The sequence below is a fragment of the Phaseolus vulgaris genome, chromosome 1 (genome assembly GCF_000499845.2).
Source record: "Phaseolus vulgaris cultivar G19833 chromosome 1, P. vulgaris v2.0, whole genome shotgun sequence".
Classification (NCBI taxonomy): Eukaryota; Viridiplantae; Streptophyta; class Magnoliopsida; order Fabales; family Fabaceae; genus Phaseolus; species Phaseolus vulgaris.
In genome coordinates, this window is record NC_023759.2 from 43,799,661 (window position 1) to 43,823,355 (window position 23,695).

The window sequence follows — 23,695 nt, forward strand, 5'->3', positions numbered from 1 at the left end:
ATTATATACAATTATTTATTCTGTATCCTACATCCCATCTGCACCAACTCAGGCTTTGTTTAATACATGTTTGATTTTTATTTTGAATTATTCATTATCTCCACCAGCTTCAACATTTATAAAGTCACCATTGTTATTACAAGTCAAACAAAAATTGTTGAAATGTATCACATACATGTGCTACAAACACAGCTAACAATGCTGTAAATTAATTACTTTACTTTAATAAAATAATAAATAACACATGCATAGATTACATAAGAATCTATTAGAATATTATTGAACCATAAACTATCTTATTTTACGTTAACAATGTATACACGTTTAAATTTATCCTTTTTTATACTGTTATTAAGATTCCACACATGAATAGGATTCAACCTTTTGATTATATGTTTTCCACTTTCCAGAAAGAAAGGTTTTGAAAATTGTCAAATTTCGGGGCTGGTGCTTATGTTTGTCCTAAAGTTTGAATATGGAAATATCATAATAATAGGGTGCAAGAAACATAAAACAGACACTAAGAAAATGAATTGAAAAAAGTGATATCCTTGGTTCTTCCCAGAAAATAATTTACTCAGACCGAACAATTTGACTGAAACAGCTTGAAAGAAGAGACAACCAACCGTAAAGATCACGTTACATTAGATACTAGATACTGTCTGTCACTGAATTTGGCAGCAAAAAGAAACGAGGGAAAATAAAATATGTAGAATAATGGGAAAGTTCTGGCATATACCATAGAACATGTTTTAAGAGAGACACTCACCATCACATATGAGAATATATTGAAAAAAACTCAGTATTTTTAAATAATATAAAAATAAGTTAAATATATTTTTCATTATAAAATTAGTTTTTTTTCTAATATAAATTTTAAACTTTCTAAATATTTGTAATAAATAAACTATTAAAAGGAATTGTTATAAGCATTTATTTAACATAAAAAACTAATTTTCAACATAAATTAAATTATAATTTTATAAAATGAATCACATGAAACAGCATCAAGTATTTTTTTTTTTTATCTATTTACACTGAAAATTCATTTATTATTTAAAAAGTTAACAAAAAAATCATTTTAATAATTTTTTTATTAAAAAATTTAAAATATTAATATTAATTTCACATTAAATTACACACGAAACATATTTAATCATATAAAATTTAAGTATATAAGTTGGGATGATTTTCATGTTAAAAGTTTTATATTATATATGCTTTTATCTCATATAATTTGTATATCTTTAAGTATTCATATTTCCTACGTTCATTCACACTGATTGAAATCCTTGCCTTATTTTATTTTATTCATATGTATAGTTTAGGGAGGCTACTTTTCCTTAGGAGAAAATCTATTTATATAAATTATATATTACTGTTATATAAATATAATTTCTCTCTACATATAGTATAATTAATGCAATCAATATAGATAGAGTTTCTTTAGAGTTAAAATTATTTATTGTAAGTGGACTAAAATGGAGCATGAAGACGACAAAGCATGTTATTTCTGGTAAGTTTCTTTTGAAAGAGAAAGTGGACAGATACTTTGTGCCCTTATCCACAGTAGATACATACGACATTGATCACACAGAAGAATCTATTCTTTTTTTTTTGGTACCTAATAGAATCTACTATTAATAATTATTTAATTTATTGTATACTTTTCCTACTTCAATAATATCATATTTTATTATTCATATGGTACACTAGTTAATAGTGGTTCAAATAGTTGGACTTTATGTTAAATTTTATTTAAAGTTGATGTTGATGGAATGGTAGCACAAAATTGTCTACATACAATGGTGGAGGGACTAAAGTTAAAAAAAAAAAAGCTAAATACAATGTTTTTTAAAGTACTATTTTTGTAAGTCATTTTAGTAATACTATTTAAATATAAAACATTATTGAGTGATTTCTTCTAATTTATTAGTTTCCTTTCATTTTGATTGCGACGGTAAAAATCAAATATAAGAAGATGTTTATCATTCACTACTTTTTCTATATTTTAACCCCGTTCTCTCTATATAAAAAAACAATTAAGTGCATTAAATCATACGAACATTTTAATGTTTTTTTCTTATAAAACAATAAATACATGTTATAAAAATGAAAAAAATTAATTAAAGTTAAATATCTAGAAAAAAATATATTTAAATAAAGTAAAAGTAATTAAATTTGTTTAGATTTTAAAATAATAAAAGATATTTTATTTATTTATAGATGAGAATGGAAATAATAGATACTTAGAATCTTAATAAGGTTGAACTCTAACCCCATTAACTCCATATTATATACTTTCATTGCACTTTATTGCTTTTCTCCAATTATTTTTCCACTAAGCAACCACTTGAGTGAGAGTTTTATATTTTTTAAATTCTTTTTTCTTCTATCCTTCGTAAGTTATTTATGAATTAATAATCTCAAGTGGAGTCAAAATATTTTAGTAATTTCAACCTACAGTGTATCAATTCTAATTTTAACTGGTGTTTTATCAGTTCTAATCTCCAAAATAAAATGCAACCTTTTCAACAGTAAAAACCATGATATAAATAGTAATTTATATAATTTTAATAAGTTCGAGAGTTTGATAGGAGGAGTAACTTATATGATGAAAAATATCTTAAAAATTATCATTTAAACTATAAGAAGACAAAATAAATATAAAATTTTTCTTAAAAAGTAAGAAGTATAACTGTCAATATAAATGGATGGTTTCAAAAAGTTTGCAAAACATATTAGAAAGTAAAAAAAAAAATGTGATATAAATTAAATTCAACTATATTTTTCCTATAAGTCAAACCGGTTTATAAGATTATAAACCGTTTCTTAACATAATATTTGTATGAAAGAAAATACCATGTTGAGATTGTTATTAAGGTATATTGATTTGTGTTTGTGAATGAGATGATCCTTACTCTAATGATATAATAGAATATAGAATTACATAAAGTTATTCAATTGGTGGTGAGAGTCAAAGGAAATCACATTAGAATTTTCAAACCTCAGACTCAACCTCACACTTTCAACTCATTACATACATCATTTAACACATCAATGCACCCTTCAATCACATCATATTTTAAATTTTCTAAACAATCCAAATATATCTCAAAATTTACTTAAACACATAACTAAGTTCCACATATATATGCACTCTAAATCAATCATCATCTAAAATCAAACAAACATTTCTAATCAAACATCTCATTTAAGTAATTCAATAAAATATTCAAAAACAGTTAAACTCATTTATATTATCATTTAAACACTTTCAACAACTTATTCACCTTTAAATCAATATAAAATATTCAAAATCAACCATTTTAGACAATATATTACTTCACTCTTCAAACGAGACAATCCTGCAAGAAAAATCTGGAACTAGTGACCACATCACCTCCCAATCCAGATCTTCTAACCTAGGGTTCTATTGAAAAGAATAAGACTAGTTTCCCTTACTTGAACTTGAGTTGATGCTCCTTAAGAACTCCAAACTACCAAAAGCTCGTGGGTAGCAGAGTCTTGATTAAAAATCTAACTATATCACTATGACTCTGAAGTATTTGTTCTGCGGAGTCTAATGGCGTACTCTGATAGTCCAACGGATGAGCGAAGAGTTTAAAATCTTAGAGAGAAAGCAAAAGAAAAAATGAGTTTTTAGATAGATGATGGTTATTTTTTAAAATAAACCTAAATAACTGAATTTTTATTTATATATTTTTTAAATTTAATAATAAAATATTATTTTACTCTAAAACTATTTTTCTTGTTCATTATGAGTTTTAAAACCTCTTTTCTGAATAATATCTCTGCTTCCATTTTCTATCTCTTCTCTAACGCTATAAAATTACGTAAACCAAAAATAAATTTAAATCATTGGTATACAAATAACTTTTATGATGCTGAAAAATACAAATATAACAAGGAAATGGAGTGATTTAAAATTGTATGTTTTGTATGCCTTGAAAAAAATACAATACTTTTTGTTGAAGGGAAGAAGAAGGAAAAGAAAGATAGTATATTCTTTTTAGAAGGGCATATAAAATCTAGCCTCATGATTGTGTCTTCCTTTTTGTAGAAGAAACAAAACGTGGAAATTTGGAAATGTGAGTGTAATTGCTCTAAGACCCAAAACAATAAAATAAATAATAATAATAATAATAATAATAATTTTAACTTAATCCATGAAATAAATAGTATTTATCTATGGGACCCAATGTCACACTCCCTCTCCCACCACATCCCACCAAGTCAAGGGAGCTTATTTAGTTTAACTTAGTTGTACTTTTTTTATAAAATAATTTTAGTGACTTTGTTATAAATAATGATCTTTAAATATTTTTTAATCATAGTCAAATAATTAAAACTGTTATTGTTTCTTACAAATTAACTTTGAAATTTTCTTATTCCACCCTTTTATAATTTAAATTTATTCATTATGTATGTTTTAATTAATACTTTAAAGGACGTAGTTGTTTTGTCGGATTTCTTTTGATTCCACTTAATTGGAAAGAAAGGGAAAGCCCTCCATGCAGCAAGTTGTCTCCACTGGCAGCCTCTTAGATAAATAATAAATAAATAAATAAAATAAACAGCAAAAAGAGGAGTTTGACTAAAGGAAAAAGTTTGACAAATAAAAAATTATATTCAAAATCTAGAAAGTGAAAGTAAACAGAAAAAATAAGAAATATAAAAATAATAAGTTCATAAAATAAATCGAGCACTTGCATATATTTCTAAAACGTGATGTCATGCCTCAACGTAGCTATGACGATGTTGGTGCATCCTGATTAGTGAGTCCACAATTTCAACTTTCCTCTTTTCTTTTATGTTTTCTTTGGATTTCAACTTTACTTCTTTTTTTTTTTTATGTTTTTTTTGGATTGAGAAGGAATTTATGAGGATTAGAGAGGATGTGTGAGAATTTGTCAAATTGTTTGGATTAATTGATGATAGTGTGAATTTGTGAGGATGGTTTATCATAAATTTACAAATTTATTCTTGTTGCTAACATATATTTAAATAATGAATTATAATTTTTTTTAGGAATTAAATGTTTTTAATATGTAATATTCATAATTATTTATATTTTTTAATAAAAAATTGAAAAATATAATAAAATTTATTTTTGTGTTAAATTGAAATAAATTTATTAAATACATTTAAATTTATGAAAATAATATTTATTATTATATTCATTTATTAATTTATATAACTATATATTGTTGATATTATAATTTTATTTTTTTATTTTTTATTTATTTTTATTATTTATAATTATATGTTGTTATTAATGATGTAATTAAATATTTTTAAAATTATAAATAATAAATAAATTTATATAGTATTTAATTTTGTATATTATAATAAAATACATGCATAAGGATATTTTGATAAAATACAATAATCTTACATAATCCGACAAATATCTTCATTTTGTGAAGAATGAAAAAATCCATTTACCCTATCCTCCATCTACTCTTCCACCCTCAAAACCCTTGAAACAAATACAAAAAGTACCTTCTCCCCTCCCTCATGGAAATAAACACACCATAATGTCTCGTTCAAAATAATGAAGATTAATTAGCTAAAAAGGATTTTAGAGAATATAATAAAAAGTATTAGAATTTATTTTTAATATTTAATTTTTTTAAATAAGATCATAATATTTGTAGGATCATTATTTAGGAAATGGTGTTTTTAGTAGAGGTGTGAAAATGAATTTGATCCGTTTTTACTGGATTTGATTTGATTTTATATTTTACGGGTTAATAGGTTATTTTGATTATTTTAAAATGATAAAAAAAGTTTAGAAAAAATAAGAAACTTTCAAAAGAAATTTTAAGAAAAATATAATTTATACCAATAAAAACAATTTAATTTCAGATATATAAGTTATAATAAGTTATTGTAGAGGGTGTAACAGTATCATTTTTGTTCCAACTTATTTTTGGGAACATTTTAAACCCGCTTGCATAAAAGTCACGTTTCTGAAGTTGGTTAGTTGGAGAAGACACGTGATGTGACTTCTTTTGTTTAATGTTAAAAAATATTTTTATATTCTAACGCTTTCTGCGCGTGCACGAGATGGCTCCTTCCAACTCCGCACACCCTTGCAACTTCCCACCATTTTATGAAACTACCAGGAACCCACGTCTTTTCTCTTTTTATTACTCAATTAGTTTTTAATACAAAATTTCAAGAAGATAATCAAATTTTAAATAATTTTAGTAAAGGTAATGATATTTTAACGTCACACACAATAAAACACATTCATTCTACATATCAATAAATTATTATTTTAATTATATTCATTTTATTTTTTAATTTAAAATATTATTTTATTATTATAATTGGATGTCAATTGTATTGTTTAAGAAAAAAACTTTTCCTTCTAGTAAGTGTAATATACAGCTCATAAAGAAAAGGTTTTTAAATAAAGTACGAACATACTATTGCCAAGAAATACTAAATAAAACTAAGAAATATCATTCTTTACAAAAACTCTTATCATGAAGTACCACTTTTCAACAAGTATCAATTTTATTAAGAAGTATCAAGTAATTACTAAACAAAGATGCAAAAGTATCAATATATAGTCGAGAAGCACGAAACTTAATGAGAAGTTAATCAATAGTTAAAAGTATTAGATAAGGTTAAGAAACAACAGTCTTATCGAGAGAAATATTAAATAATAGTTAGAAGTTTCAGGTAAATAAAGTATCATTCTTATGGAGAAATACAAATTAAAACTGAGAAATACCAATACAATACCTAAAACACCTCAACAGATTCATAAAATGTGTACGTAATCCAAAAACAATGATAAGTAAACAACGACTAAATTAATAACTAAATTGAAGATTAAAAATAATATAAACTCCTCTCTCCCAAACATGTTCGATAAAGATTCATTAAAAATAAAACAAATAGATAACCACATGCAAGATATTAAATATCGAAGACATTAAATATGAATATTATTGTCTATCACATGACTGCATCAGAGTAGCTTAATCTTCAAATATCTTTAGATGCACTCTCATCTCCAAGACTGAGATAAAAAAACAATTTAGATACAGAATTTAATATGAAGGGAATACATGGTCTTATAAAATTCATCTCAGCTTTGTAAGAAAAGTACAATACTAGGTTAAAACATTTGTTTAAGCCTCACTTTTAATAATTTTAAGGGAGATGAATCATAATAATAATAATAATATTATTATTATTTCTGAAAATAATAGTATAAATAAATCTTAAGAGTAGTAGAAGTGACCGTGAGTTGAAGATGAACTTAGTTAGTAGTGTTGAGTATGAAACTATGACCAATTGGGTTAGACTGACTGACATATGTTTAGTGAGTGAGCTTAATCATTATGTTTCTTTTATAATCTCTATTTAAAGAGATCATTGTACTTGTAATTAATGTACGACCAGATAGAATGAAAACCTAATAATTGTTCATGTGGATGTAAGTAAATCATGTGTTATTTATTTTTTTATAGTTGATTTGTGATTGTGTATTTTTTCCACGTGAGTTTTTCCTATCAACTAATAGCACAAAACAGTGGCAAAGGTTGCGTAGTAAACAAACACGTCCTTGTCTCCTAAGGTGCGTGCAAAATGTATTCTTAAACATGTTTAGTCGGCACTTGCTGTCTGTTAACGAGCGTGCGTAATTTAAGAGAGTGCGAAGGCCATGAGTGTAATTTCATTCTCTTTTTCCATCCAATTCATTAGTCACAATCCACTACCTCTCAACGAGGAGAAAGAGAAGCATTCACAATCCAATTTCCCTCTCTCTCTCTGTAGAGTAGTAGTAGTAGAACCGAAGTAGAGAAAGAAGTTGTGTGAAGAAGACGAACCCTTCTGAAGCAAAAGAAGAAAAATATTATGGGGATACTGCACGACGACGTAGTGATTATCAGGGAGGCTGAGAAAGAAGGTGAAACCACCGTCATAACTGTAAACTGCCCTGACAAGACCGGTCTGGGTTGTGATTTGTGTCGTATAATTCTCTTCTTCGGTCTTAGCATTGTACGAGGAGGTAATCCACTTATCTTCAGTTTCAGTTAACTGTGTGGTGTCTGTTAAACGCTGAGACTGATTCGTTTGTTTGTTTGCAATGAAGATGTGTCCACTGACGGAAAATGGTGCTACATAGTTTTCTGGGTGGCGGGAAAGCAAAGGACCAGGTGGAGTTTGTTGAAGAAGAGGCTAATTGAGGCGTGTCCTTCTTGTTCCTCAGCTTCTGGGATTTCATATTACCGTTCAGAATTGAAGCCTCCTAAACCTTCTGATGTGTTCCTCTTGAAATTTTGTTGTCATGATAGAAAAGGCCTTTTACATGGTAATTTTGGAATTCTACTGCTTGTACTTGTTTGTTGTCTTGAGTTTTCTGTCAGAGATTTGGGGTTTCTAGTTTTCTGATGTGCTGTTGCTTTTCGCTTTTATAGCTTTGCATCTTGGTGTTATTTTTCTCCACCCTTATGTTTGTTGGTTGGAGTGGTAAATGGTCTTATGGTTCTGTTTGCTGCTTAAGAAAACCATGCCAATAGTAAGATGAGCTGATAGTTTTGCAGTGTGAAATACTTTCAAACTCTAAAGTTCTACTTTTGTATTATTACTGGATTCTTTGCCTGCCTTGGGTTTTGCCATGTTTTTAGATATTTACTGATTGTTAATTTGTTACAAGTTATCTGGTTGACGCCTTGTTGTGTATTATTTATGAGTTGAAAAAATAACTTAATGCTTTTATTATTGGATTTTGGGACAGATATTACAGAGGTTCTTAGTGAGCTAGAGCTCATCATACACAAAGTGAAGATTTCTACTACACCTGATGGCAGAGTGGTGGATCTGTTTTTCGTCACGGATACCAGGTTGAACATTTCTAGAAATTCAGTTTTCGTAGCGTACTTGTGATGTAATTTTGTACTGTTTTATTGCCAGTCCATTTCAATCGAACTGCATTTTTCTATTTACCAAGGCAGTGGATATGTTGAGCTGAATTGCCAAGTGTTCTCTTAAAAATAATGAAAAAAGGAACTAATAATAAGATAGGTATATCGTATCCGGTTGCAGGAAAATATATATTTTTTGGTTAGCTGAAGCATATGTTACTAATGTTCCCAACTTTCTTCTGAAAGTACTCTTTTGCTAGAGAATGTTAACTTCATTTGATGAGAGTGGAGATTAATTTGCTGATGTATAATGCGCATTTGATTGCAATTCCTTGTATCTTCACTAAACTAACTAACATACTGCTTAATCTTATATACATACAATCAGGGAACTTCTACATACAAAGAAGAGAAGGGACGACACAATTGAACAGTTGTTAGTTATTTTGGGGGATCCCTCAATTACCATTGACATTGAATTGGTTGGTCCGGAAATTACTGCTTGTTCTCAATCATCTTCGTTCCTTCCAAGTGCAATCACAGAAGATATCTATGATTTGGAATTACCTGATTCATTACAAAGCGGGACTTCCACATCTGATTCTGTTTCTATTGCAATAGACAATTCGTTGAGTCCTGCTCATACGCTTGTCCAAATTATATGTCAAGATCACAAAGGTCTTCTTTATGACATCATGAGAACTCTGAAGGATTACAATATTCAGGTATAGTAATTAAAGAGCTGGCTAATACAATATTTTTTAGTCATACTTTTATACTGCCATGAACTGGATAGTGTTGTCGGCAGAGAAAATTGATAAGCCCATGCACTTCTATTTCATAGTATATGTGAAGTTTTTTGTATGTGAACAATGTGCTGTGAAATTTCATATTCTTTCCACATGAGCAGTTCTCTTTGTTGTGTTAACTGTCAAGTAATTTGAAACAATCACTAGACCTTATTTGTCATTTGAACAGATTTCTTACGGGAGATTCTCAACAAAACCCAGAGGAAAATGTGAGCTTGACTTGTTCATAGTGCAAGCAGACGGGAAAAAAATAGTTGACCCCAGCAAGCAGAAGTCTTTGTCATCACGCCTTAGGATTGAACTACTCCGTCCCTTCAGAGTAACTGTTGTAAGCAGGGGCCCTGATACGGAGCTGTTGGTTGCAAACCCTGTGGAGTTATCTGGCAAAGGACGACCCCTTGTTTTTTATGATATTACTCTTGCTCTCAAAATGCTTGGCCCCTCAATCTTTTCGGTACTTACGATCTAATCACTATGTTACTTCCTACTGTTCATTTTCATGTTCTCCTCTAGGAGACTGGCTCAACATGAATGAATTTTCACACTGTTCCCATTCCCAATTTCTAGAATTATGTTCACAAAATTAGAGTCAAGCAGAGAGGTTGACTGAGAATGATCATTTACATCATGTCAATTTTTCTTTTTTTGTTTCAACAGGCTGAAGTTGGAAGACACGTGATTGGAGATCGGGAGTGGGAAGTTTATAGAATCTTGCTTGATGAGGGGGAGGGCTTATCTGTTCCGAGAAACAAGATTGAGAAAGGAGTTTGGAAGATGTTGATGGGTTGGGTGTGATTCTTGGTTGGTTGCATTGTTCATCAAGGATGAACGTGTTCCTTTGTACAGAAAACGTGGTTATCATGTAGTTATGATATGTAACTTAATGTAACGAAGAAATGTATATTGTGCAAGTAGTGGTCGTGTTCACGCTGTATTTTTGGAGCTTTTGTAATTTTAACTCAGTGTAGAAAGAAGGGCTGTAGCAACTAGCAAGTATAGGGGAAAAAAGGAGAAATAAAGGGGGATTCTTTAGAGTATTTTATAATTGAAAGTGAATTATTGTAAAGTGGTTATAATTAGTTGCATAAAGTTTTAATTGGTTGCATAATGAATTTTTTTGAAGAAGCAATGACACGTTTGAAGGAATTCAAATAAGTTGACAAAAGTTTGTCTGTGATTTATGGACTTGTGTGCTTTGCTGCAATCTTTACTCTGTATATGTTGCAACCCTGAATTGGTAGTTGGTTTCCTCACCTAACTGCTGGTTGTTCCTTATGCTTAGTCATTTTTTATCATGTCATTTTCCTAAGATACAGTTTCAATTGTACGAGCTACTTGTCCCCTATTGTGATATTTTATCTTATATTCTAATTTAATAGGTTAGTTCAACAAGGACTTCACCAGATGTCACCTACATGAATATCACAGGGAGCATCATGTCACATCAACATATGGCAAACCCTGATTCTGTCAATTGATTCATGAGTTTGTAAGCACATGTTCAGCGGTCTTTGGCCATTTTTTGCCGCTGCATTTTTTTAAGGACACGTTCCAGTCATTGACATAGACATAGCTTGATCACTGATCTTGTGAAATATGGGGATTCCATGATCATTGCAAATGGAGAAGCACTAGCACAGGCTTTTGTCTCGTCTTTTGCAGCTAAATAAAATATCTATAGATCTCATTTTTCTAATACTGTTTTCACTAAACAAGTTAACATCAAGAAAAGACCCCATTTGTTGCTATGCCGTAAAAATTCCTCCCATACATGTCACAAACCGATATTTTAAGATTTTTGATTGCTGTTATTCCCATTTGTCGGCATCTTATATAGACTCCGTGAGGAACAAGAATCTTGATAGACTTGACAAAAAAATGTTGTGTTATATTTTATCTTGTGCCACTTACACTAAATAAATGTTTTTTTCTTTGTTTCATTTTAAATAAGATAGAATGTGGTTGCCTTTCACTTGTCCTTATCTGTGTCGTTTTGAAATGGTGGCGAGGGAAAAAATATAGAAAGCTTCCTTTGGGGACTCAGTATGGAACTTTTGTTTATTCATTCAAATGTTTTGGACATTTTATAGTATCAATAATAAGAACAATATATACTGATTAAAAAATGCATATCAAAATAAAAATAGTATAAATTAGACAAATAATTATAGTCCTCAGTTTATATGCTATTAATATAAAAAATATTGAAAAAAAGGAAATAGTAAATTATATTTTGTTGAAACTGTTATAGGTTTTTATCAGAAAGCAACAAGTATGGTTTCGTTTTAAATTATGTAATAAATTAAATAAGAAATATTTTGCCATATGTCACAAATCCATCAATTTTGCTTATATATATATAAATATTAATAATAATAATAATAAATAAATAAATAAATAATTTTAATTAACTTTTAGGACTATCATAAGTTTAGATAATTTTAACTGAGTTTCACTTAAAAAATAATGTTTTATGAAGTGTTCAAAATACTTTTTTTATTTAAGTAATTTTTCATTTGATTTTTATCATTCATAGGATAAGTTACTCATGTTTTCTCTTATGTATCTAATCTATCAACTCCTCATTTTCTCTCTAATCTTCTTAAACTTGTCTATCAACTCGCTTATTTTCTCACTAATCTCCAAAATTTGTCGGTCAACTCATTTTTTCTTATCTTAAGAAAAAGTTTATTAACAAATTAAAGAAAAAAAATAAAGTTAATCGAGGAATTTGAGATAAAAAGATGAAAATAACCATAATTTCATTTCATTAATGGTAAAATTAAACAAATATGATACCCAGATAAAAATAAATTCTTTTAATACTCAATAAATAAACTTTTTTTAATAGAAACTCAACTAAAAATAGTCAAATTTATCATATACTTATAACTTGATCAAAAGAAGTATGAGTAAATTACATGGATAGAAATGAAAAGGAAATAAAGGTACAAATATCCTTAAATATATTTTAATTAATTATCTTATTTTTTGTGAAGTATATGATTTAGCTTAAATTCCAATGCAATGATGTGTTGGGCAATACTACTTTGAAATGTGAATGCTATACCTTTTCTTCCCTCATGGGTTATATAGTGGCATTGCACCAAGTAGTGTCAACTATGTGTGTTTTTCTTTTTATTCTTTTGGGACCATCACAAGGAAATTTTGGAGTGCTACCCACTCTCTTTTGGCAAATTGAAGAGAAAGTGATTAACAAAAAGAAGAATATAATTAAAGAGGAAGAACAATTGCAGGTTACATATAGCTTACTAATTATAGTTTCCAATATATTCCTAATTTGTGCAAGACGCCAGCAACCACACTCCAGAATGTGATTTCTGCAAAGATGACATACAAGATGGTTCCCACCCTCTCTGAGTGCCAAACATTGACAAACACATGCTTCTCGATCCAGTGTACCTGGTTTATTACATGCAACAATATTGGTTAGAACCTTAATAGAGACAAAATCTAAACAATATTTGGTATATTAGTGTTGTTTGTCTGAAGTTTCATTTTGAATAACTTATCTGAGTATTGAATGCAATTTTTTATACAATATAAATCATAAACGTTGGTTCTTACTAGAGAGTTACGTGGATCTTCATAATACCATCCATTTACAAAAGCTGCAAAGATGCCCTCAGCTGCCATCACAAACACTAGCATAGCATTCATTCCTATCCATTCCAAGAACAAAAATGGAGTCCGGAGCCCCCAAACATCAATCTGTTTAATTTTCAAGATATTTAAATAAGAATCACAACGAGAGATAGAATCAAAGAGAGCATATTATTATTAACTTAATAGAACAAAATTGTGTACTTGAGTTAAAGCATTCTACGGACACTTGTACCTACCAGTATGTAGAACCCAGAGAAAACAATTCCAGCTGCCCCAGCTGTGAAACAAACATAGCTGAAACTGTAGAGTTGCTTGTTAATTGGGATAGCTGCAATATACCACAAAACATTGTTAAGATGCAACTTTTACTAATTAGATGGATTTTATTTGACTAGCTTACCATCTGTGAAGTGAAGGATGATGGCTATTATGAGCAACACAAACCCCATTGAGACCCATTGTTTTAGCCTCTCCGAATGACCCTGTCAAATCTCATACACTTTTAACTAAATTTTAGATATATAAGAGATGTTTGCATAACACGGGTGAAGTTCTGTAACCTTGAAGTGAATCAAGACGTGTCCATAGTGGATCCCGATAGTGCCAGAGAGAATAGCTGATATAGAACTAATCAAACAAAAACTATTTGTTACATATTTCTGATTCATAAATTGAGACTATATATAGCTAGAAACAAAACTAGAAACAAAGAATACAAGTCAGTTAATGAAGTTCTTAACAAGTATGTCTTAAACTTATCCATATAAATTCATCTTTGCAAATCAACTTTTGCCTTACTATAACCTCTAAAAATACTAAACACTGCAATTTGATTTTAGAGAGAAATTTGATTGATTTTATCTTTTATTTATTCTCTTACAAGTATTTATTTAAACAAATGGAGATAACTAAACCTCAACAAGCCTTCAGGTTCAAAAGGAGCACGACACCAACTTGGAGCATCTTCACGTAAAGTACCATCTCCAGGAGAACTGAGTGTACACGCCTATAAACGTCACAGAAAAAAATTAGAAAAACAATAGCAGAATAAATACATATTTAGAATATATAATAGCAAAATATTGTTCGTTGGAAATGAAAAGAAAAAAAGAAGTATTGGACAATTTTAGTAGGAAAATCATGCAACAGTGCTGAATAGTCAACACTCACTCACCTTCAGTCGTCTCCACACAGGTTGAGAATAAAGATGGTTGACCCCCCAAACCTGTCGGTCCACGTGTCCAACAGCGTTGCATGCAGGCCCTAGGTGTCCTCTCATCCCACAAATGACCTAAAAATGGAAGAAAAATAGGTTTAAGATTTTTGAAGATAGAACAAAAATATTTGCACCATTTTGATTATGTACCGTGTATCTCTTCGGTTCATCGCCGTTAAAACGATCCACGAAACTCCAATCAGGAACATAGAGGGTGAAGGTTGTGATCATATAAATGAGAAATGCCACAAACCCTCCAAGCCTAAGCCACACGTGTATAAAATATGTAATGTTTATCAAAGCTAGTTCAATAATCAATTTCAGTTGAATTCCTCTTCATCTATTTTTATTATCGCTCTAGCAATCAAGCAGCATATTTGAAGTTTGAAGTTTTTGTATTTTCTCACCATTGCCATTTATAAGCAGTAAAAATGGATAGGTATCCAGAACCCAACGTTGTGGGTTTAAGCTTGGTGGTAAATGTCTCTATTAGAGCTACAACACAGTATACAAGAGCTATTCTCTGCATAAGAATTCAGAAATGGGGTTATTTTGCATCATAACCCTATATGCATTTACTTTAATTTCAACAATATATACCTGGAGAATACCAAACCATCGGATAAATTTCATGTTAACTCCATATTCGAGATCATTAGGAGCATGAGAGTAACCCCCTGTAATGTTATATATATCAAATCACTCCATCAGGATTTATACATATATATATATATATATATATATATATATTTGTTCAAAATGTTTTTATATTTTTATTTTTTTGATACATCAGAAAATGCAACAATTTGGGTTTACCTTGCAAAATTACACCCCAGAAGAGAAGCTTCATTGTCCTAAGGATTATCTTCTTTACAGCATTCCTGATCTTGGGGATTCTCTGCATCATTATAATCAAATTTTATCAATAAAATTTAAGCCACTCTTAACGTTAATTTTATTGATAGGAGTAACTTTAAAAAAATAGAAAAAGTGAAGCATAACTTGCTTATTAAATTATTCAGATAAATCCATTGTCTCAATCAATAATATATATACATGAAAGGACATTGAGAAACCTAATCTAGTAGGAGATGAAGAAGACCATCTTCATGATTGTATTATCTTGCATGAACCATTATTATAAGTTATTTGACTAAGTTATTGGAAAAGCAAGTGAAAATTGCACGCAGAACATGGTGGCATGTAATCATACCTTGAGTGCAAGGGCTATGGCAACCCCAACAATGAAAAGAAAGAAAGGCATAACGAAATCGGCCAAAGTACATCCATTCCATGGGGAGTGATCAATGCGTGGATAAGCTTCACCAGCGTCGTCTACCAGTATCATCAACTGCATAAATTAAGAGTGAAAAATATTTAACAGTTTTTTTTATGAAAGAAAACGTTTCAATATAAATATGTGACTACATATTTCAAATATGATAAAGTGTTCTATCAACAATAACTTTAAAATAAATGCATGAAAAACTAGTTTTGCCATGCAGAGAAAAGGGTTTGGAGAGGACTAACCACTATGGTTAGACCCCTAAATGCATCCAGGGTTGCAACCCTCTTGGTCTTCTTCTTAACCAGTGGTTGCTCCTCTAACTCATCCACAGCCACAGGCTTAGCCATTGTGTCTTTGTCACGCTCAACTGTAGAACCTCCTTTACTGCTTCTAATGGTTACCTGCTTCTTCAAGCCATCCTTATTATCACCCTCATCATTTAATGGTGAATTGAGGCCTTCTTCCATTCTCTTAGTTCCTTCATCCATGGCTGAATAGTGAATAGTATTCAACAATGTTCAAATGTATCCTTGTCTCTTCCTCTTGCAGTGGAATTTAACAATTATAGAAAGAGTACATGTTAGAGATAGAAATAAAGAATTAATGTGACAGAGAGGTCCAAATGAATGAAGTAGAAGGCCGGCTTTGTTGGCCTCATCTTCAAGGTCGAAATGTTTAATATTACATTACAAATAGAAGAGACAGATGAAGGACTTTGGATATTTTTTTCAAAAGAAAGAAATCTAAACAAATAAAGACATTGGAGAGAAAGACAGGGAAGAGGTTAACACTCTCATTTGATAGATTAATTAGCATTAGCACAGGCTGGTGCTTTTTATAATTACTCTAAACTTAGAATTATTTCTTTGGATGTTTGCACAGTGGTAATTGTCCGGCTAAATAAAGTAAAATATAAAACAAAGATAATAAACAAAAAAGAGCTTTTAAAAAGTAGTTAATTACTCATTTTTTTAATGCGTGTCAAAAGATGATGTCGTATCTTGAGTGATTATAGCCTCGTTTAAAGACAGATATGCGAATTTGCAGCAGCAAAAAAATAGTGAAGTTTACTCCCATGGATGCTATTTGATACGTCACATGCAGTGGATAAGCTGTGCCATGTTTATCTCAGCCTCAACGAAGTAGCCTTAAAAACTCTGCTATTATTGTCCCATGTACACCTTAGTGGTAAGTTTTGCTGCAAACAGAGCTACTCTGCATCAAGTGGTACTGCTACGCACCTTTCCACGCTTCTTGCCTGCAAAACACAACAACAAAAACCTCCCTTGCCCTTAGGTATAAGCAAGCCATTGGTATAGCTTAAATCATCACCGATTACACAGAAAAGTAACCTATAAGAATTGCAAATAAGCAACCCATCCAACAGGATATTATGGTAAAAAAGCACTTATAAATAATAATATTTCATATTAAAATATAGACACTTATACATATTAATTGATAAAATAACTATAATATAACTCATAATTTATGAATTTATACCTTTTTATATATCTTGTGATTATAATTTGAATAAAAGCGATTTATTTTCAAATTTGAGTTAATTTGAGAATTTTAGAGAATAATGGAGATAAAAAAAGGCAAAGGAGAATGTACAAAACTAAAAAGGAAAAGTTAGAATGCACCACCATTCATCCAAGCGAGTTTTATCTCGCCCAAACGAGATTACTCCAGTAATGTTGGGTCTTTTTTCGTGCAACTCGTTTAGGCAAGCCTAGTAACACCCAACCAGAAGTCACATAGCTCAAGCCTAACTAGTTTAAATATGAGTCTTGAGACACGACCCTAAAGGATCATGGAGTAGATTGAAATTCAATTGGAAGGATAAAAGGTGTTATAATGTTTAACATATTTGAATGCTATAAATTTGAAATGTTAATTGTTATCAACATCTAATCGTAATGATAAGAAGTTACGTCTAATCATAATGATAAGAAATTTTTATAAATATGCGAGGAGAAATCGATATTTAAGATATTGTCTTAATAATTTTATGTGAGAATTCGATATAAGTGATTTTTATATGGACATCAATGTAAATCAAATGATAGAATATTATCATGTTATTCCAAATACAAAAGAATAAGAAAGATGAATTCCAATCACAATTTTTCCAATTAAACCAACAAACTTTTTGACTTATTTTCTTTTTAATCATCACAATCATAACAAACTCTCAACAAACTTTATTATTCTGTTTTCTATTTAGTAAATCTTTTACTTTTATTAAACTGTTGTGGGTTCTGTATCCATTCTTAAAAATAAATTATTACTTCTCTAGCAACACGATATACTTGCCATTAGACATAGCAAGTAACTATTTTTGAGGTAAACTTTCCAACGCTGAAGCAAAATAAAACCTTAGAGTTTGTTTGGAATTTCTTTGGATTACAAGGATTCCTCAAAGTGTCCATGATTCCAGCAGCTACTGATTTTTGTGTTAATGTGCAATTGGTTTAAGTGCAGGTGAAAAGTAAAGTGAACTCATTTCCCAGTAGAAGCAGTAAGAGTGGTGATAATGATCAACAATAAGGAGTGGAAATTAACAGCACTTTTCTAAATTTCCAACCTAATGATTCCAGCAGCTACAGATTTTTGTGTTAATGTGCAATTGGTTTAAGTGTAGGTGAAAAGTAAATTGAACTCATTTCCCAGTAGAAGCAGTGAGAGTGGTGAAATCTAAAAGGTCTTGTAATAAAGATACAGTAAGGAGCGAAAAACATTGGTTTGGTTAGTAATTATATACTAATTTAGAAATTATTTAATAATAATATAAATTAATTTAAAAATCAATGTTTTTTATAAATTTTTATAATTTAATTAATTATTTTACGATAAAAAAAAAGTTTGAAAAAAAAAATCAATAAAACTAAAGTCGTACATTATTCATTATCATGATATACTACTTCTTCACTAAATCTTTTGTGCTAAATCTTTTTTATGATCAGAAGAACTCCAAGACAACTTAACTTCTTCTGTTTGATTCGTGCTGGAGCAAGATTTACCTATTATAAAAAATGCATATCAAGTAAAAATAGTTTAAACAAGACAAATAATTATAATTCTCAGTTTATATGCTATTAATATAAAAATTATTGGGAAAGAGTAAATTATATTTGTTGAAACTGTTATAGGTTTTTACCAGAAAAACAAGTGTGTTTCGTTTAAAGTTATGTAATAAATTAAAGAAGCAATGTTTTGTCATATGTCACAAATCCTTCAATTTTGCTTATATATATAAATATAAATAATAATAATAATAATAGTAACAAGTAAATAAATAAATTTAATTAACTTTTAGATACATCGTAAATTTAGATATTTTTTAATTAAGTTCGACTTTTTTTTTTTGTTTTATAGTGTTCAAAATATTTTTTTTATTTAAGTAATTTTTTATTTGATTTTTAATAAGATGATGTAAGTTACTTTTGTTTTCTTATATGTAATTTATATAATTGACTTCAGTGTAATTATAGTGTAATTTGTTTTTTATTAATCAAGTTTCCTCTAATTCTTCAAAACTTGTCAATTAACTCGTCTTTTTTTTTTTTTTCTCTAAGACAGGTTGATTAGCAAATTAAAGAGAGAGAAATACAAATTGATCTACGAGTTGAGATGAAAAGATGAAAGTAACTATTATTAACGATAAGATCATCTTAATGAAAAAATTAAATGAAAAAAATTAAACAACATGATATTTAGATAAAAAAAATATTGAGTACTCAATAAAATATTTTTTTTAATAGAAATTCAATTAAAAATAGTTAAGTTTATTATGTACTTAAAATTTAAGTGCCAAAAATATTAGTAAATTACACTAATTGAAATGAAAAGGAAATAAAGGTAGAAATATCTTATATTTTAATTAATTATGTTAATTTTTGTGAAGTATATGATTTAGCTTAAATTCCAATGCAATGATGTGTTGGGCAATACTACTTTTGAAATGTCAAAGCTATACCTTTTCTTTCCTCATGGGTTATATAGTGGCATTGCACCAAGTAGTGTCAACTATGTGTTTTCCTTTTCATTAATGCGGCTGATTGTGTTAATTGGAAGATATGTCATACTGAAAATGATGATTATTTAACTTATTAGCTCAATCATATGTGCATTATGAAACTAAGATTATTGTATTTGATAAAAAAAAAAGTGACATTATTATGAGTAACAGTGAAGAGATTAAATGATGTTATATATTTATTATTTTACAATAAAGGTAGAATCTTTTGAAATGTCTTTTTTTTAATTGATACTTTTTGTTTAATATTATTTATGAAAACACATTATTCTATGTGTCCTTCCACACATATGTTTATAAAAACATATAAAGGTGGAGAAAAAAAAGTGAAGAAAGGGTGAAGAAGATGGACACATATTAAAAATAATTATCAATATACTATTTTTACAACAATTTTATAAAATAATATATGAATTATGATATGTATATTTATTCATGTTTTCATGAAAATGTTTAACACCTTCTACCTTATTTCTATAAAGTAAAATGACATGTCGAGTTCTTTTTCTCTCTCACATCACACATGTTGTGTTTGTATCCAACAAGAGAAAGTTAAGAGTTGAAATAAGCTGAAAGTTTGTAAATCAAGAAATAAAATAATAATAAAATATAGAAATCGAGGTAAAATACTTCCAGCTTTCTTTCTTGAAAAAATATGCGAAAGATTTTGATTAATGTATATATATATATATATATATTATCAATATAAATAACAATAATAATTATTAAAATGTTAATAAATATATAAAATGATAATTAAAATAAAAATATTAATAATAAATTTATGAAATAATAACTATAATTAAAAAATTATAAATAATAATTAATGTTGATAAGAATAAATAATAATAAAATTAATTTATAATATATATTTTATAATTATTAAAAATTTACATAATACCACTAAAATATCAAAATTTCCACACAACCATCTCATCATTCATCAAATTTAATAAACTTTCCTCACAAATCTACTCTAATATATCTCTAATCCAAACAATCTCAATTTCTTCTCAAATTACTTCAAATTCACTCCCTCAAATCTCCTCCTCAATCCAAACACACCATAACATCCACATGTTATTTAATTTAAAAAAAAAATTGTAAACAGAATGTCATAAAGAAATAAAATTAAAGTTTTAAAATATAAAAACTTAAAACATTTATGAACAAAAAAATTAAACAATTTAATTATGTCAACTATATCCATCTTTACACTACAAGAAAATAATGAAATAGAAACCAATTTGTAGAAACCAAAATAATTAGTTGCAATAGTAACTAAATTAGAGACCATTTTAGAAACTAAAAAAAAATTTGGTTTCTAAATTAATTTCTATTATTTTCTATTAGTGTTAAATAGTTTCTAAATTGATATCTAATTCGCAACCAAGGTTTTTTAGATCAAATTTAGAAACTAAATAATTGGTAGTTAAAACCTTAGTTGCTAATTAGATACCAATTTATAAACTATTTAACAATAATAGAAACTAATTTAGAAACCAATTTTTTTTAGTTTCTAAAATGGTCTCTATTTTAGTTTCTATTGTAATTAATTATTTTAGTCTCTAAAAATTGGTTTTTATTTCATGATTTTCTTGTAGTAGTGTATTATATCCTTCTTAAGATGTTTTTTTTGTAAATACTTTCTTGGAAGTAAATTATTTATACAAACTATTTTTTTTTAAATAATAATTTGCTTAATATTTAAATTTCCAAATACATTTGTCGAATATTTTTTTAAAATATACATAACCAGCAGATTTTTGTCAATTTGTAATTTATATCTAAGTTATTTATATAGATTAATCCGTGGACAAATTTTTTTATGGACATATTCCCTATAACCTTGCTAATATTTGTATCACTTAAAAATCATTATGCGTTTATGATTCAAAATATTTGAAAATAAAAACTAATTAAAAATAATTATTGTGGAATTATTTGTGAAAAATTAGAAAATTAATCTAAATAAAATGTATGAATGTGAACTCATTTAGTAAATTTTTAAAAATTATTAGAGGAAAGAGAAATATCTCTTAAATTATTAAAAAAGAAAAAAAAAATAGAAATGCACAATAAAATATTGAATAAAGTTTCTTTCACATGACAAATATAAAAAAAAAACTACTTTACAAATATATTTTGAAATAAAATATTATATTATAATAAAATAATAATTTATTTAAGTGTAATATGAATGTAACCACTATCAAATATCACTACTAAAAATACAGTGGTGCACTGTTTTATCGCAACTGAATTATCTCAATTCCCACAACTTTCATCTATCTCACCCACTATCTCAATTTCCACAACTTTCATTTTTATTGCCCACTCCACTTTCGAAATAATAATAGGGGAATATATATTTACATTTCATTTTTTTATATATTACTACTCCTAATATTATTATTTTAATATTTTTTTAAGTTATATCCAAATCTCTTTCAAAGCATCATTTCCCATAATCATATATCTAGTTTTCAAATGAATGAAATATTCATAATATCAATATAAGTCAATATAAAGGTTGTAAAACTAGGTTTTATGACCATTATGGAGTTTTTTTTTTTTTACCAAAATAGAGTTGTTTTAAAAAAAATTATAAATATTGGCAAGTCGTGCCAACTTAGCACGACTTTATATGCAAAAGTCGTGCTAAGTTGGCACGACTTTGTCAATACGACCTATTATGGGACATATAATGCATTACAGACGTATAATCATTACGCTTCAACCGGGCTATTCTATTCCACCTCTTAGAAAGAAAAGAACTTAAATCAAAATACTTAATAGCATGGCGATACATTTATACAAAACTTCTACCCCAAGCACACGCAATGGAGCCGTAGACAGTAAAGTAAAATCCAATCCACGAAATCATTTGATCTATGGACAACATCGTTGTGGTAAAGGCCGTAATGCCAGAGGAATAATTACCGCAGGGCATAGAGGGGGAGGTCATAAGCGTCTATACCGTCAAATTGATTTTCGATGGAATGAAAAAAACATATATGGTAGAATCGTAACCATAGAATATGACCCTAATCGAAATGCATCCATTTGTCTCATACACTATGGGGATGGTGAGAAAAAATATATTTTACACCCCAGAGGGGCTATAATTGGAGATACCATTGTTTCTGGTACAGAAGTTCCAATAAAAATGGGAAATGCCCTACCTTTGAGTGCGGTTTGAACTATTGATTTACGTAATTGGAAGTAACCAACTAGGTTTACGGCGAAACCTAGAAATCGATCACTGATCCAATTGGAGTACCTCTACAGGATAGACCTCAACATAAAACTGAAGAGTAACGGCAGCAAGTGATTGAGTTCAGTAGTTCCTCATATCAAATTATTGACTCTCGAGATATAGTAATATGGAGAAGACAAAATTGTTTCAAGCACTGACAGAACCGGAAGCACCCTTTGTTTCAAACAGGGGAGGGCGGGTTATTCACATTTCATTTGATGGTCAGAGGCGAATTGAAAGCTAAGCTGTGGTAATTCTAAGGATTCCCCCTGGGAAAAAGAGAGATGTCTCCTACGTTACCCGTACCATGTGGAAGTAGCGACGTAATTTCATAGAGTCATTCAGTCTGAATGCTACATGAAGAACATAAGCCAGATGAAGGAATGGGAAGACCTAGGATGTAGAAGATCATAACATGAGCGGCAGATTTGAATTCCTATATACCCACTCGTGCGGTACTTCATTGTGCGATATATAGAAGATCCATCTGTATAGATATCATCATCTACATCCAGACAAAGTCGTGCCAACTTAGCACGACT

At 28.9% G+C, this 23,695-nt stretch overlaps 2 protein-coding genes across 2 annotated transcripts; one reads left to right on the forward strand and one right to left on the reverse strand.

Annotated features, from left to right (window-relative positions):
* The first annotated feature begins 7,670 nt into the window (after nt 1-7,670).
* LOC137814482 (ACT domain-containing protein ACR10-like) lies at nt 7,671-10,886 on the forward strand. Its single transcript, XM_068617256.1, has 6 exons — nt 7,671-8,056; nt 8,141-8,359; nt 8,786-8,891; nt 9,301-9,637; nt 9,891-10,175; nt 10,379-10,886. Exons 1-6 carry the CDS (start codon nt 7,903-7,905, stop codon nt 10,514-10,516), a joined length of 1,239 nt encoding a protein of 412 aa, XP_068473357.1. The 5' UTR covers nt 7,671-7,902; the 3' UTR covers nt 10,517-10,886.
* Nucleotides 10,887-12,971: 2,085 nt separating this feature from the next.
* On the reverse strand, nt 12,972-16,335 carry LOC137815388 (uncharacterized). Its single transcript, XM_068618530.1, has 13 exons — nt 16,095-16,335; nt 15,778-15,915; nt 15,381-15,462; nt 15,165-15,241; nt 14,972-15,087; nt 14,715-14,826; nt 14,523-14,639; nt 14,263-14,354; nt 13,909-13,975; nt 13,749-13,830; nt 13,585-13,676; nt 13,310-13,453; nt 12,972-13,144 (listed from the first exon to the last, which is right to left on the reverse strand). Exons 1-13 carry the CDS (start codon nt 16,317-16,319, stop codon nt 12,998-13,000), a joined length of 1,491 nt encoding a protein of 496 aa, XP_068474631.1. The 5' UTR covers nt 16,320-16,335; the 3' UTR covers nt 12,972-12,997.
* Nucleotides 16,336-23,695: the final 7,360 nt, after the last annotated feature.

Coding starts and splice junctions, on each gene's coding strand:
- LOC137814482 (XM_068617256.1), top strand. CDS start 7,903: ATGGGGATACTGCACGACGACGTAGTGATTATCAGGGAGGCTGAGAAA. Junction 8,057..8,140: donor TCTTAGCATTGTACGAGGAG/GTAATCCACTTA, acceptor TTTGCAATGAAG/ATGTGTCCACTGACGGAAAA. Junction 8,892..9,300: donor TTTTTCGTCACGGATACCAG/GTTGAACATTTC, acceptor ACATACAATCAG/GGAACTTCTACATACAAAGA.
- LOC137815388 (XM_068618530.1), bottom strand. CDS start 16,319: ATGGAAGAAGGCCTCAATTCACCATTAAATGATGAGGGTGATAATAAG. Junction 15,242..15,380: donor CTGGGGTGTAATTTTGCAAG/GTAAACCCAAAT, acceptor ATAACATTACAG/GGGGTTACTCTCATGCTCCT. Junction 13,831..13,908: donor ACGTCTTGATTCACTTCAAG/GTTACAGAACTT, acceptor GAGATTTGACAG/GGTCATTCGGAGAGGCTAAA.